Source organism: Triplophysa rosa, linkage group LG10 (assembly GCF_024868665.1).
Source record: "Triplophysa rosa linkage group LG10, Trosa_1v2, whole genome shotgun sequence".
NCBI lineage: Eukaryota > Metazoa > Chordata > Actinopteri > Cypriniformes > Nemacheilidae > Triplophysa > Triplophysa rosa.
Genome location: NC_079899.1, coordinates 10,791,095 through 10,807,857, shown reverse-complemented (window position 1 = coordinate 10,807,857; position 16,763 = coordinate 10,791,095). Strand labels below are relative to the sequence as shown.

Genomic DNA, 16,763 nt, shown 5'->3' with positions numbered 1-16,763 from the left:
ATCAGGGTTTGTTCAAGGCTATTTAAAGGCATTACCTCTCCATCTCAGTGCACCAAAGGATGTCCTCTTTTTCATTCATGAACACAGGGAAGTGCTGGTCTTTGCCCTGCTTTATGGAATTCGACCGAGTAGTAATGGTCCTCACTTTACCAAACTGTAAAAGGTATAAGACATTGTCATTTGAGGAACTAGTTAAAGATTTATCTATAAATCCATCAATGGTTTGTTTTAAAATGTGGTTTACTTTAGCCATCCTGCCGTGCTCCAAGCAGTCTTGAAGGTCCAATTTATCAGTGAACATGGCGGTCAATGGTCTAAGAGGAGAAGACGGCAAACAGAGAGGTAAAAATGAGAAAGTAAGAGACATCACATTATTTGTATGATAAAAAGTTCCGTGTAGTCCATGTCTAACCAACCTGTTCATGCCAGGCAGGTTACCCCAAAAGTATCTCGCTCTGTGGGCAGCAGACACCTCTTTGGCATCAATCATAACAGGGTTGCACTATCAAAAATAAGAGCGTTACATGTAAACACCTAAACTTAAAAAACACACCTCAATAGACTTTCAAATATCTTCTAAGATGCATAGGGCTTTACATCATTTATGTCAAGTGAGCATATGAGGGGTTATGTTTCTGGCACAGCAGGTCAATCTACCACAAGGGGGCAGCAAAATCATGGTGGTTAAGCACCACCAGCTGTATACAACAGGATTTAAACCCAGTGAAGTGCCTCAAAATAGGCTTTCCATGAATTGAACTACTTTTCACTTAAGTATGAAGTTAGGGCGGGACATACTAAGTGGCCCCTCCCCTTTCATTTTAAATCAAGAGACCCGCACCTCTAAAAAGCGAGAGATGTCCCTCTTGTCGCTGACTCCCATGGCCACCACATTCTCAAAAAGCCAGAAGAACGGCCTGTTGTCTCCTTCCTTAGGTCGAGCTTCATGTAACAGCCGGTAAAACTCAAAGAAAAGCCGTCCTGTGCCCTCTTAAAGAGTGTTAGGCCAAAAAACAACAACAACATTACAGACAGTAAGAGAAACTCAACATGAGCTAAGCTGTGATGTTTTTAGTACCACTGAGTGATAAATATTTAGAAACAGTGATACTTACAGTCAGATACGACTGTAAAAGCTAAATCACAGCTATATATAACCCTACCATAGAGACCTTTCCTTGCCGGATTCACGATGGACAAGTCGTTGCATGGGCTTCCACCTATGACCAGATCAAAAGGACCCCACTCTTGTATCTGTAGATTATATGAAAGAAAAAAGAACAACGAATAAATGTTGTGGAAAATAAAGTTGCTAAACTGTGCAGTCAAATAAAAACACATCATTGCTGTCCAATGAAAAATATGTATCTTCAGTTTTGGCAATTTTTTCCATTTTTCCAGTCACTATTGGGTGAGCGGAACAAAATGTATTGCACAATGGGAGTACAAAAAGTAATTTGTCACATTTAGATTGAATAAATTTAGAGTTTTGTTAGTGAACGTAGCCACGCACAGTTTTTATGGGTTCCAATGGAACCTGTGAAACAAGTTTGTTTGTGTTCCCAGAACTCAGTTGGTAGGTTATGAATTCATTTTTTTGATATAATGTGAGTTTTCACTGACCTTTTAACAGATTTCTACTAATTCGGAATTAACATTTTACGGAGTATATGCTCACAAAGAGCAATTTCTAACTAAATATTGAGAGTAAGATTCACTAACATAATGTTCACTATAAAACCTAGTTTTCCTATTTTACTTTGGCTAAGTATATTTTTTTATAACAAAAGTGTAATAAATCAAGTTATGAAATCAGGGACAAGAAGACAATAGAGGGGTGAATATAAATAAAAAATGTTGTAAAATGGATTCGAACCCAGATAAGCACTACAGCTCAGAACCCCAGTCTGCACGCCCGCTGTGAATACATGTCTGAATGTACATCAGGTGTGTGTACACACTTGTGTGTACTCACGTGTTTATGGGTGACGTTCCGCACGTCACCTACGTACATGATGCGTCCCTGGTGCCGAACGATGCCCACGGTGATGGAGTCCTCGCACACTTCTGAGGCCACGTAGCGCTCCACTTGGATCCCCAGCTCCCTTAGCACCAGAAGCCCTAAAACAATCATCATAAATATCATAAAGACTAAATGCACAAGTTGCGTAAAAATGCGTAAATTTAAAATGTAGTATTTTCAAGTTTTGTTCAAGTTACAAAGTTACACCTGATAATCAGGCTTTAAGTGCAAAAACGGGTCAAAATTGCTGCTCTTGCAATTAAATCTCACAGTACTATCAAACATTACAGCGGTATCATCGGGTAACGCTTAAGCTAAGTGCACTTTAAAAGTCGGGACGGGTGTAACGTGATCAGCACTATTTTCTGCTAAGACCACAAAAGGGACGGCGAACATTCTTCACTAACCTGTTGCGATCCCATCAAAAAGTGACAGGACACGAATGGGTTTTCTTTTCTCTGCCAAAACCGGAGGGTAGAGCCTTGGTGGTTCCTGTAAGAGTAGAACAGGGGCCAATGAAGAGGGACAGAAAGAGAGAGAGCGAAAGTGATAGAGAGACCTTTAAAACACACAGCTTTTGTAATAAAAGCCCACCTGTCTGTACGTGTAACAAAGAAAGCCTTTACGTTAAAGCAGTCCAGCAACAAGGGACTATTGTTGAGCGTCTGTACAGTAACTGGCGTATCGCTGGCCAGTTTCATTAACTTTCTTCTTGTGTCTGTGGTCCTTGTTAGATGTCTTTGCGTTCAATAACATTAACAATAACAAACACTCGCTAAACTGTTTTGTAATGCGTACTGAGAATGAAGCATGTAAGATAAAACTGAATCTTAAGATTTGTATTCTAAAGCACAATAGGCCGAAACACTATTTGGCTGCTCTTTCACATTGGCTGTTTGCCAAGATGATCTTTATTCACACGATCTGGAAAGTTAAAGGTTTAGAAGATGTAGCATTATATAATAAAACTGAAACCATTAACTTTTATACTGTAAAACACAGTTTTGACTGCAACAGCTGCTCAAACAGTGCAATATTCACGGTCATAAAATTTGGATAAGAAATCAAAATACATATTTACCTGTAATAAAAAAGAATGGTTATAAAGTAAGGCAAACAAGATTAAAGCGCTATTAACATACATTATAAATTCCAGACACTATTTTGATGCAACAAGACATTAAAATATGCATCCCTACTGTGGAGAAACAATAAGCAGAAGACAGAGCATTGTTTGTTCTTACACTGAAGAAAACTTCTGGGCCAATGAGATGAAAGCATTGGGGTCATGTGTTTGGATCATGTGTTTCACAGTACTATCTAGTAGGGTCGCACAGCTTACTGGTGCTACGGTACCATCGCAATGCTAAAGCTTCAAAATACTCGCGATGGCGCTCTGTTTTTTAAAACGGTAGTATCGTAGTACTGTAAATAATGTTGCATATGTGCATTAATGTTTTTTTGAACCCTTACATCTGTCTTTTCGCAGAGTTTCTCTCCTAAATGAATCCGTGTTTTGAACAACTCGGACGAGAGTCACTTGCTTCGTTCTTGAATAAATCAGTCGTTTTGAACGAATTGGTTGAATGATTCATTGACCGCCACCTACTGTCCATTTTAGTTTCATATTTAAAGTAAGCCTAACTTTTCCCTTTAAAAACATTGCTGTATAAATTAAATTTGTCGCACATTTAAATGAGTTCCCACGTGGAAAATGTTCTAGTGTACTCTGGTATAGACGGTTTTATCGGACCCACGTGCTAGCCCGAAGTTAACTTCCAGTTTCAGTCAGTGTTTGGTTATAATATAACAATATATTTTATATTTACTTTGTATGTAGAGTAATTCATATTAATATTTTATTGTTTATTAATTGTATTAAATTAAATTAAAACAACTCAGCAGTTATTGATTCTTTGCTGAGGTCTACCGGAAGTTATGTTTGGGCCACATTACGTTTGTTTATGTTGTTATTGCTGAAACAGTCAATTTACTACAGTAATCTTTACTTAAATAGACACTAGTGTTTTTAAAACTTACCATAGTAAATATTAAAGTATACTACAGTATTTGCTATCATTTATTCAACTGACCCTTCGCAAAGCCCACCCCCTTTTGTTATGTCCGACATCAGCCAAAGCGCTACCACTGCACTAAAGAATATTTATTGTTAAATAATCATTTCTGGAGAAAAAAATGACTTGTACTTTCAGCCAAAAGCAATAAGAAAGTCTGCATTATGCATTTGAAGTATATATTCAGGATGTGAAAGTGACTCGGAATAAAGTAAACAAAATAAAGATCGAAGCTGTAGCCTAACATACTGTGCTTGCTGTAACGACACTGTGACTGGTCATGCGTACATTTTCAGGCAACGTATTTTGCATAAAACTGCGCACCCTGTTCATGCAGACATCATACGTCATTAGCACGCTCACGTCCGCTGTGTCAATGTAGGGAGAATGGCGGACAATCAGCAACAATCAAACTTTCCTGCGGAACCGACAACAAGTAAATCTACAAAACGAAAGTCAGTTTTTGAAAAAGTGAAAGAGGGAAAACTCGAATAAACATCGGTTTAGCTTTTACATGATGGAGATAGCTCCGGCAGGCAAAGGGTCTGAAAGACCTTGGTTGCTCTCTTTCTTTTGGACAGGTATGTACATTCTTCGAGAAGAATTTAATGGATTTAGTTTGTAATTCGTTATGTGGATTTACAAAATACATGCAGTGCTAGCAGGCTAAAGTTAGTACCTTTCCAAATCAACCACCCCACCTTAAAGGAAATGTGGTTTATTATGTAGATACCAATTATGAACATGGCACAGTATCGCAATACTACTTGGTATCATGATACTTCAGCTGGTATAGTATCCTAAAATATGTTTATGGCACGATGACAAGCCTACTACCTAGTAGGGTTGCACGGTGTACCGGTGCTACGGTAGCATCGCGATGCTAAAGCTTCAAAATACCCGCGATGCCTCTCTATTTTTGAAACGGTAGTACCGTAGTTAATGTTGCATATGCGCATTAATATTTATTTGAACACTTAACGTTACATCTGCCTTTTTGCGGTGTTATTTCCAAAATGAATGTGTTTTGAATGTCTCGGACGAGTTAATGATTCAAATTGGCGATTTGAACGAGTTGGTTAAATGATTCTCTAATTGAATCATCGCCACCTACTGGCCGTTTTAGTCCTGCATTTAAAGTAAGACTAATATTTCCCTTTATAAAGACTGCTGTATCAATTAAATTTGTCCAACATTGAATTAGTTCCTACGTGAAAAATGATCTAGTCTACTTTAGTATTTACTACAGTAAACTACTAAAACTCATAGATACTAGTGTTTTTGAGTCTTATCATAGTAAATATTTAAGTATACTACAGTATTTATAGTATTTACAAATGACTAAATGTAAATGTATTTGCTACAATTTATCCAATTTCACTACAGTTAATACAAACAACATATTTAGTGCAAAATGTATAAATTACAGTTTACATATAGTAAATACAAATGTTTCATCTAAATCTGTGTTTTTTGTATAGATATGAAATATATATGGCACAGCATCGTGATACTACTTGGTATCGAGATACTTCAGCTGGTATAGTATCGTAAGACATGTTTTATGGTACCGTGACAACCTACTACCTAGTAGGGTTGCACGGTGTACCGGTGCTACGGTAGCATCGCGATGCTAAAGCTTCAAAATACCCGCGATGCCTCTCTATTTTTGAACAAGGTATATCGTATCCGTAGTTAATGTTGCATATGCGCATTAATATTTATTTGAACACTATACATCTGCCTTTTTGCGTGTTATATTCCAAAATGAATGTGTTTTTGAATGTCTCGGACGAGTTAATGATTCAAATTGGCGATTTGAACGAGTTGGTTAAATGATACTAACTCTGAAAATTGACGCCACCTACTGGCCGTTTAGTTCTGCATTTAAAGTAAGACCTAATATTTCCCTTTATAAAGACTGCTGTATCAATTAAATTTGTCCAACATTTGAATTAGTTCCTACGTGAAAAATGATCTAGTGTACTTTAGTATTTACTACAGTAAACTACTAAAACTCATAGATACTAGTGTTTTTGAGTCTTATCATAGTAAATATTTAAGTATACTACAGTATTTATAGTATTTACAAATGACTAAATGTAAATGTATTTGCTACAATTTATAAAATTACTACAGTTAATACAACAACATATTCTAGTGCAAAGTATAATACAGTTTACTATAGTAAATACAAATGTTTCATCTAAATCTGTGTTTTTTGTATAGATTTGAATTATATGGCACAGCGTCGTGATACTACTTGGTATCGAGATACTTCAGCTGGTATAGTATCGTAAGACATGTTTATGGTACCGTGACAACCCTACTACCTAGTCCTACATGTATTAATATTTGCTCCTGATTGGTCAATCACAACATTTAGAGGTCTGTTTAAAGTCACTTACAAAGTCCTGATCGTGATTGTTGGCGAAGAAGTGCTGCAGTCTGCAGGGCCAGTCGGCCCGGCGCTCCAGCAGGCCATACTGTCCCTTCTGCCCACACATGTAGCAGTTCCACGGGTCCTCTTTTATAGCTGCCTGTGACGCGCCGGGCCCCACCAACAGATCTACACATTCCACACAGAAACACCTGCAGAAATACAAGAAAACATTAGCTTATAATATAACACAGACAACGCTAATGCACAATGACCTTCAATGAATGTCGTACCTGCAACAGTTATTGTTTCCACACATCAGCACTTCTCTGCCTCCACAGCAGATTGTACAATAGGACTGGTAGCCGTCGTCGTCATATTGATACGCACATTCGAGGAAGCAGTTCTACAAAAATGCAGACATTGAAATATTAGCTAGCCTGTATCGATGTGTAATGGGCACACATAGCTGATAAATTACAAACACTGGGCATCACGGAACCGCTCAGGAATATGAGAATACTAAGACATTTACACTAGACATTTATCCTTGACTGACTCATATTTGTTCAGAACAGAAATCTACAGTATCAAAAATCAAATCAAATGTGTCACTTTGGCAAGAAACCATCTGCCAATAGCATAAATGGAAATGATAAAAATATTACAAGCAGGCAAACAAAGCGGCCCTAAAGGAAGAAGGAAACAGGAGTTTCCTGGCTTTTACCTTACAGCTTTGGCACATTCCTCCTATGAAGAGCGGGTGCTCCAGGGAAACATTAAGGGTGCCACAGGAGATGCAGATGTCTAATAGAGAGAGAGAGAGAGAGCGATTACCTGAGGCTCTACCATTGACAAGTTGTTACGATATCACAGATACGTGTGACATACCTTCAATGTTTCGACATTTTTGACGAACTTCGTAAACAAGTCTCTCTGGAAAAAAAAGGCAATAGAGAAAACGTGGTTAAAAAACTAGCAGTATTTCAGAAACATGGCACATTTTGAGCATTAAATTTGATCTCTTTAAATGGTTTGTGGAACTTCAGCTGTCTTAACTTATGACATAACTCTGTCAACAAGATGTTTTTCATTAGAAACACAGCTGTATTCACTTGAAACGAACATTACTCACTCACTGAAATAATTTTGCAAACTGCAGCACGGCTACAACTAGAGCGTATCAATATACAGGACTGAATACTCACAATATACTTATGATGATTTGGTTGCATTATAGCACTTAGCAACATAATACATGTTTATGTGATTCTAATGGTTTTGGCTATTCATTTCACAATCACTTCTTGTATTGCAACACGCAAGTAAAGTATGGGAGCATTTCACACTAAAAATAAATGTAAAGTAGAAAATAAAAGCTGCCCACCAACTCTCTCTGATAACTGAAGAAAAATATAATCTGCACAAATGAACTACTGAACTAACAGATGGTCTTGGCCAACCATAAAAAAAAGATGTCTGGTGCTCTAGTTTCCTTCTGTTTGATTGGTTAATTAAGCTCCCTGCTGATTTAACAGCTCATTTCATTACAACTACTGTTAGGTTTTCTTGCCCCAAAACATGGAAACTAATTGTAAAATCTTGGCATTTATCATCATAATACATTTAAATGGTCACTCACAGACTAAACTTAAACACCTAAAAATTGTAATTAGAACACGAAACAAACAACTGACTTTGTTTATGAGAAAATATTTGGTTTTAATAGAATGTGGTTCGTTCCAGATGTTGTGGGAAAGTGGGGAAGTTAACTTTCTTAAAACACAATTTTAACATTCTTACAAATCCACTGACATTTTCTCTAACAATGTCTAACTGTGAATATGACAAATTCCGTCATTTTTACCAAATATTTAATATTATTTAAATGTATTGTGTTTGATAGTATTATGTGGTGGACACGCCATTTTAAACATCATTGGAATACAATGGCAAACTTGTTTGTCTGGCTAAGACTTATTTTACAGCTAGCATTTGAAATAAAATAAAAATACTAAAAAATAAAAATATACAATAAATACGACAGCACATGGACAGCTGTACCAATGTTGGTGTAAAATGTTTATTAATAATTGTAAATATATCATAATAAAATAATGTAAATACATAAATAATACTATTTAAGAGGTGTATGATTATTTGTTTAGATTCAAGATTTTTGAAGTACAACTTTTGTAGTATCCTTATTCTTTTTTAAAGTCTACATAACAAAAGATTTCAATAAAAGTCATTCAAAAAGAAGCAAAAAAGAATAATAAATATTAAAGATCAAGCCACTGGGCCATACAAGTGCCTGAAATTGAAGAAACATGCAGTTAAAGCTAAGAAAAAATCTGTCATCATTTACTCATCCTGTTGTCGTTTTAAACCTTTGTGATTTTCTTCTGCAAAAGACAAAAGAAGATTGTTTGAAAAATGTTGGTAACCAAAAACCGATGGTCCCCTTTGACTTCTATTGTATGGACACAAAACCAATGCAAGTCAATGGGGACCATCGGTTTGTTGTTACCGACATTTTTCAAAATATCTTCTTTTGTGTTCTGCAGAAAAAAAGAGTCATTCAGGCTTGAAATAACAAGAGTGCGTGTAAATAATGTACGAATTTTCATTTTGAAGGTGAACTATTTCTTTAAGACATGGTTATGTCAGTTTAACTTTATAATTTAGTAATTCATTTTAGTATTAAAACATGTGCATACGCAATGTCTCTTTATATCTGTAGGATAAGATGATAGCTCTGTGATAGGTGCAGACACACCCTTCTGTGTTTGCTCTGCAGCTGAGTGGATGAGAGCGATAATCCTTAATTAGCCCATGTGGGTGTGTGTTTACGACTGAAAACTCTTTGAACTCACTGACCCCGTTCAGTGAAAGTATCAGCTCACCTCGAGTCCTCTCGTCGACGATGTCTTTGACCTTAGGCTTTTCTGTGGCTGTGCTTTTGCGGGGCCTTTTTGTTGGTGGGGGCGTGTAAGCTGCTGCCTCTGGCTCCACCCACATCTCTGGGTACACTTCCTTATATGGATTCCGTTCCTCTGAAAAAGAAAATGTGCTTACAGCTATTCGTAAATGGATTAAATGGGATGTCTATGTGTACATTTAATAGTTAATAATGTGTTTTGGTCCAATTTATTCTTTCAGGTTTCTTTTTTTTTCTGGAGGGCTGGCAGTTGTATTATGCAATCTCTAACATACAGTAAACCCCTATACTGACATAAACCACTGAACTCTCAAGAGGTATTAGAGCTTGGAGAATCCTGAAAGAAAAAGTTTGCAAAGAATTAAACCCTGCATGACTTTCTTTGATTGGAAAAATAACCTTGCCAATTAATTCTTTACAATAAAATAGCATCTAGGCTGGCCAAGGTCCAAAATGACAAGCAATAAAAAATAAATAAAAAAAGGTAAAAAATGACAAAAAGTACAACAACAGTGGTTCATATGACCTGTGTGCTTTATTTCAAGTCTTTTTATAGGGAATTACTTGTGACCAGAACAGTAGATTAATAATCTACCTTTCTTCAGACAACTTGGATAGGGTGACCAGATTTCTCAGAGTGAAATACGGGATGAAAAAGCACGCTCACATCCACCCCACTGCACACATAAATGTATCTATACAGGTGCAGATTTGGAATTGGTCTACTTTTAAACTTGCTGTGTTTATTTCTGTGGGTTAAAGGTCTGACACATTGCATTAACTGTTTGGACTGTTTCAAAAACGTTAGACACCCGTGAGAGAGAGAAAGGGTTATAAAGGTTTACAGCAGGGGTCTTCAACTACTTTTCTTTGAGGGCCAGATTCCAAAAGTATAAATAGGATGCAGTTTTTTCCCTTTTCATAATTTCTTCTGTTATTTTGTATTTCTGTTATTTATTGCATTTTGTTCTTTTTATACTGTTTTTGTTGCTGTTACTTACAGGTCATATATTAAAACATGCACACAAATATTGCATCCAGTATATACCTTTTCATGATATTTAATTAAAAAGGGATATTGTCTTTTTAATTGTTTTTTTATATTCCCTAATACGTTGAATGAAATTACTGTTAATTTACTCACCCACAGTCCCCCAGTACTTCCAAGATGTGCGTGGTATTGTTTTTTTTCAAGAAGATATTTATGAAGATATTGAATTAATAAAAGTCAAATAAAAAAGTCAAAAACGCTAATACATTCAGCGCAAAAGTAATTCCTGCCCCTTGATGTTAAACTGGCGTCTTATAAAGCGAATCAATCGGTCTGTGCAAGAAACGCTATTATCGAATCTTCGGGTGAATTCCAATTGCATTCATTGCTTTCAAGGGCACAAGATGCGTTTTGGAACGCGACCTATCGCGTGCGCAAAGCAGGAAACCGACTGCCTGTGGCTGTGGATTGCTGATTATAACATTGCAAATAACATTACGTTTCTTAGCCAGACCGATCACATCGCTTTATAAGACGTCAATCGTTATTGTATTGAATGTAGCAGCGTTTTGGACTTTCAAAGGCGTGGCGTCTAAGGATCCGCATTTCTTAAAGTCTCTCCACTTATTTGAAATATTAAGGCGGGCCAGGTAAAGATGATTGGCGGGCCGCATTTGGCCCACGGGCCGCCAGTTGACTAGCCCTGGTTTACAGGGTAGTGCATTAAACATGTTCCTGTCAAGTATTTATGGAAAATATGTTTCATGGAAAACAAGAGGGTGTATCAGCATCATTGTTGCCGTTTTGTACATATTTGAAAGTGTGCGCTTGTCTTCAAAAGTTTATCCTAAATGTCCAGTTTAAAACGAATATGTAGGAAAATCATTACCCTCATCGCTGTTACACTGAATTGAGATTTTTTAGCTATACATGATATTTCATTAACAAGAACTCACACATGTAAGCATATGTATGAGGCAGGTATAAAACAAACTCCACAGCCAGTGTTAACACTGTTAAGTTATAAACATGCAATTGTGATTGGATGGTCAATTTGTTCCCCAACATATACTATGATGTAATTGGCTACCTCAGATTAGGCCATTCAAGCGTGACAAAATAAATTTTAGGCAAGACTAAAGATGATTTTTTCATAATAAGACAGGACACTAAATATAGAGCTAAAATATGGGACATCTGGTCACCCTAAATAAGGATTCTAGTGCTTTTTGTCCTTTTGGAGCTTGACACCCCAGACTCCACTCATTTCTTTAAAAAGTGTTGCCAGTATAATCCGCAAAGAAGCACTTTCGTGTTCAACGTAGTCAAGAAAGTCAAAAAGGTTTTAAACAACATGACGATGAGAATATCGACACAACACCTGAGATTTTCTTTAGTAACGCGGGCAGACGTGTATGCTTAAAGTCTTACCTTCAGGTGGCTCGAGGCCTTTAGGTCCTGTGGGTTGAAATCCTGTCATGGCCCATTCAATCATCTGTTTGTTTTGCATGTCTACTGATTTAGAAGTGTCAGTGTCTTCACTCTCCGGACATGTGAGAAATGTTTTGCCCGCTCTAGTGCTGGCTACCTATTTAGCACCAAAGATTTTTCTTTAGACAGAGTTTTGCACAATGAGAACTAAACTAGAAGCATGTTAAATCTTTATGGATCAGTACCTGTAGCACCTCAAAGATGGCTTTCTTGTACATGGGTTGCTTATTGTAGGTTGGCTGGTGAAAGGCGTTGTGTAAGGAACTCAAAGGCAACAGTTTCTCAACACAGACCTAACAAACAGGTAAAGACATTTCTATTAAAATTAACTTGATTTCCATCTTGAATGAATACATTACATGCAACAAAAACTTACCACTGAAAACTTGCCATCACCAAACCACATGACCCATCGAGTGCCTTCAGCCGCTCGGCTTCGTCCGGTCATCAACCAGGACACAATCCGGCCGGGCCACCAGGAGAATCCACGTAACTTTCCCCACACTAGCTCCCCAATGCCAAAACCTCGGCTATCCTGCATCATACAGCATTAAGATGGATCAAGAGTCAATTGCAGTACAACCCAATGTATAAATCTTTATAAATATTTTTCCCCCATTGACTTCCATTGTATGAACACAAAACCACCAAGACATTTCTCACAATATCTTCTTTTGTGAAAACGTCACATATACAGTACGTTTAAACAAAACGGTGAATAAATAATGACAGAATGTGTATTTTTGAGTGAACACCCCATCTGATCATAAATGACCCGCCCTGAAGTTCTTACGACCTGAAAGCCGCCCGTACCTCGTACTCTGATTCTGTGGTCTTAGGTGAAGTCTTGTTTCCATCTCCTATAGGCACGGGTTCCGGGGTGGTAGCAACGTTCGGAGAGGCTGGATCCGTGGGCTGCTGCTGGAATGGTGGAGGTTGCTCATGGGGAGGAGGATGTTGGGCTTTGAGGTTGGTCTGAGCTTGGCTTTGAGGCTGTGGCGGTTGCTGTTGTGTTGCTGGCGCTGGTGGAGGAAAGAGGTGCGGGACGGTAATTATGGAGCTTTCTTTCTGGAGCTCCGTCTCTACCTCGCCACGGTCCTCCATTGAGTTGATCACAGACACCAGGTTCGCCTTCTTCTCTGCCTGCAACGTGGGGAACAACGAGACAGAAAGAAGCAAAAGTAAAGCGCACAGACCTTCCTGAGAACAGCACAGGTCGGGCTCTTGATTAATGGTGACTGCGCGGTTTGTTTATAGTACTTTAATACCACGTGCCAATGTAAACATCCCCCATCCGCATGATAAAGCGCAACCCCCGCCCCTATGACTTCGAGCCCCGCCCCTTTGAGAGTGATGAATGGCAGAAACCCATGAAAACAGTCGCCTTTTCATTTAGGCGAAAGCTGTTTCTAGCGACGAGCTTTCCCCCGCGGCCATGACGGATGCAGGGAGCTTAAAGTGGCGAGTTCACCGAGTTTGTCAAACCTGACTCTAAGCTATTAGGTCAAAAACAGAGGACGCGAGCCAAGCCATGACTTAAGCAGCTCACAGCAAATCCTCAACAGCTGCACCTCGCTCGCCCTTTCTTTCTCACTCGCACGTGAATCTCTTTCACAGCTGTACTTTCTCTGCTGCTGAGCTCCAACTCCGGCTCCGATTTCACTCACATGCACGTGAACCTGGCAACGTCGTACGCGTGTCTGTGTGTGCGTAGAGAGAGCGAACGGCTGGATGTGTCCTAAGAAACTTTCTGTTGCTGTCTTTAGCTCACTCCTTCTGTTCCGATGCCTATAGGTTTGCACGAGCACTCAGGGGGAGGGCGGGACTTTGGGGCCGAGAGCCCAGGAGTGTGTGAAGTCAAAAAACTTGACACCACAAACATTTTGCATTTTTAAATCCAAATCTTAACATTTCGAGTGAAGAGTATGCGAATTTTCGATTGTCTTGCATAAATTGGCGTGCAAAACCTGAATTACAAAATTTGCTGTCCCACCTTTGCTTTAAAGTTATAGTTCACCCAAGAATGAAAATTCTGTCATCATTTACTCACCCTCTTGTCATTTCAAACCTGTATGACTTTCTTCCTTATGCAGAACACAAAAGAAGATATTCTAAAGAACGGTACTAGGGTGACCACCACCCAACAAACCAAACAAACCAAAGGTAATCCATTTGTGTGGGACAATGTGGGACACCATTGAAAGGTAGCGCGAAACTGTGATATAATAACGTAATGAGAACATTTTTATATAATTTTTTAGCTTATAAAAAGAATTTGTTATTAAGTCCATTGGAACTACAACATAATGAAGGCATAGATGAAATGTTATATAAAATAAAACTATTTTAATGGCGATTTCAATTTAAGGTTCACTGTCTCTTAAAATTTTGAGCACAGAACGGACGTGGAGTTATCATTTTGTAAACTTTGAAGATCTTCTCAAAAAGAGAAAACTAAAGGAATAAAGAACAAACAAATAATGAAAAAGAGTTTCTCTTTTAAAATGTGTAATTGTTAAATAATGCATTTCATGATTTGCTAATAATTTGTATTTTAATACGCTAACCACAACCTATAGGCTAAACACGGTTTCAAAGTTTTTATTCAGCAAGTTTATATGGGAGGATCGCCACCCGATCTACTGACAGACGTCGCAGCCTCTTGATGACTGAAATCATTGCCTTCTTCTCATACATTGGGTAAAAGTCAGGCTTAAAAAATAGTTGTGCTTGTACTGTATGAGCTCGTTGGACACTGGAGTGCACTGGGTTGCTGCTTTTGACACGGCGCTGTTAAATATTTAAATAAACGATGGCGCAAACAAGCGTCTCATTTGCGTTTCGGGTTAAAGAACGTGTTTCTTAATGTGACAACTAAAAACCAACAGGCCGATGAAAATGCGAGACATTTTCTCAATATGTGACGTGCGGGATAAGAGGTGAAAATGCTGTGCGGTACAACGCAAAGCGGGACGGGTGGTCACCCTAGCTGGTACCCATTGACTTGGCATTGGTTTTGTGTCTGACAATAGAAGTAAATGGGTACCTTAGTTCGGTTAACAACATTCTTAAAAAATATCTTCTTTTGTGTGCTGCGGAAGAAAGAAAGTCATACAGGTTTGAAATGACAAGAGGGAGAGTAAGGGTACGATCACACAGAACGCGCCTTTCATGTTCGTGTGTGTGTGTGTGTGTGTGTGTGTGTGTGTGCGTGCGTGCGTGTGTGTGCGTGTGTATGTGTGTGTGACTGTGATTGCATGTGTGACTGGGATTGCATGTGTGTGTGCGATTGTGATTGCATACGTGTGTGTGTATGTGTGCGTGTGTGTGTGTGTGTGTGTGTGTGTGTGTGTGCGTGCGTGCGTGTGTGTGCGTGTGTATGTGTGTGTGAATAGAGTTTACAGTATGGTGGTACAGAATAGAAACATGTGGCCCCAAATCAAGGGGCTTTACTGTAGTTTATAAATATCTGAATAGCTTCTCTGGCTGCTCATATGAGCTGGCCCATATGCGCTAGGTTATTTGTCTTTGACCACGGTTGAATATAGAGAAAGTATTTGAGTGTATGTTGGCGGTTTTAAGTATATGTCTGTATATATACAGTATGTCTGTGCAGAAATGGGAGGTATGACAGTATATTTATCAGTAAATGTATAACAAAGTGATTTTACTACAGTATACAGGATTTCTGGTTTGCATGCATCGAAGTAATTCAATGCAATAAAGTGCATTTTATTTGATAAGTCATGTATCCATTGGGTTATTGAATCCTAGGCATTATCTCCTAGGTTTTAAATATGTAAAGATTTGTAAGATTTCAGTCAAACATCTGTGTGTTTCAAGCCAAGCAGATAAATTCAACTAAATAAAAACATCATTTAGATCTGACACCCTTATCTAAGTAAAATATAAGCTTGTGCTTCCCATGTCTGATTTTATCTGACAGGCTTACGGCCCTGTTTGCTCAAAACGTACACAACTTACATTCCACACAATGAGCCGAACTGGCTGTACTGGAATGTAGAAATGCAAAAGCAGTCCGCTTTTGGTTTTAAACTCTATAAGTTTCTGTAATTTCTGGAAAATAAGAGACAATCCAACAGTGTTAGAATGGTTATTATTGAGTGAAGGTAACATATTGTGTATTATATTTTACAGTCACAGGGAGTAAAAATGTTGGCTTTCTCCTTAAGAGAACAGTTGACCCTCTTGTTGTTCCAAACCCATACGACTTTCTTCCATGAGGAGAAAAGATTGTATTAATGTACTGGTCATTCTTTATCATGCAATGACAGCGAATGGAGACTGGAGCTTTCAAGCTTTGGATAGGACCCATATGGTAGCATTTTGTGAGACACAAGACTACATTTAAGCTGTTATTAGTAGGAAATCTCAACATCTGTTATCTGAAGGTAATGTCAGCTAATTAAATATGTGATACATGCACGAGTTTTATAAGCTGGAACATCAAATTCGTTGAAAAGTTTCATTGCAAAAGTACAATAGTGCTTAATACAATTCATTTACTAATTGTACGTTGCTGCTTCTCTTACGAAGTACAGGTATGGCAATTTGAATTGAAGATTTGCATTTAAATGACTTAAAAACAGCATACGAGACACGTGGGCCACTTCTATGATACTAATAATGTGCTTTTGTGTGCTTTGTGGTTTAGGAACTCCAGTCCCCATACACTGCAATTGCATGGAAAATAAGAACCAGTACATAATTCAAACATTCTTCTTTTAGGTTTCACCGAAAAGAAAAGTCATCAAAAAATAAGTAATACGGGTTTGGAAAACATAAGGAGGAGTGAATAATTGCGGAAATGTCATTTTTTGCAAACTACTGTACTTTAAGGG

General features: G+C 38.1%; 1 protein-coding gene across 6 annotated transcripts in view; it reads right to left on the bottom strand.

The window, feature by feature from the left end:
* The window catches only part of dnmt3ab (DNA (cytosine-5-)-methyltransferase 3 alpha b), a 56,756-nt gene that overhangs the window by 3,280 nt on the left and 36,713 nt on the right, over positions 1-16,763 (bottom strand). For 3 of the 6 annotated variants that reach the window (XM_057343712.1, XM_057343710.1, XM_057343715.1), the window contains 16 exons: positions 12,715-13,060; positions 12,278-12,436; positions 12,087-12,194; positions 11,842-11,998; positions 9,385-9,534; positions 7,370-7,414; positions 7,206-7,285; positions 6,772-6,884; positions 6,507-6,690; positions 2,431-2,515; positions 1,976-2,121; positions 1,164-1,254; positions 842-990; positions 417-502; positions 245-314; positions 36-154 (listed from right to left, as the gene is read on the bottom strand). In XM_057343712.1, the coding sequence (XP_057199695.1) occupies positions 36-154; positions 245-314; positions 417-502; positions 842-990; positions 1,164-1,254; positions 1,976-2,121; positions 2,431-2,515; positions 6,507-6,690; positions 6,772-6,884; positions 7,206-7,285; positions 7,370-7,414; positions 9,385-9,534; positions 11,842-11,998; positions 12,087-12,194; positions 12,278-12,436; positions 12,715-13,060 (2,088 nt within the window). The remainder of the gene's footprint in view (positions 1-35; positions 155-244; positions 315-416; positions 503-841; positions 991-1,163; positions 1,255-1,975; positions 2,122-2,430; positions 2,516-6,506; positions 6,691-6,771; positions 6,885-7,205; positions 7,286-7,369; positions 7,415-9,384; positions 9,535-11,841; positions 11,999-12,086; positions 12,195-12,277; positions 12,437-12,714; positions 13,061-16,763) is intronic. The other 3 variants (XM_057343714.1, XM_057343716.1, XM_057343713.1) reach the window with 2 other exon arrangements.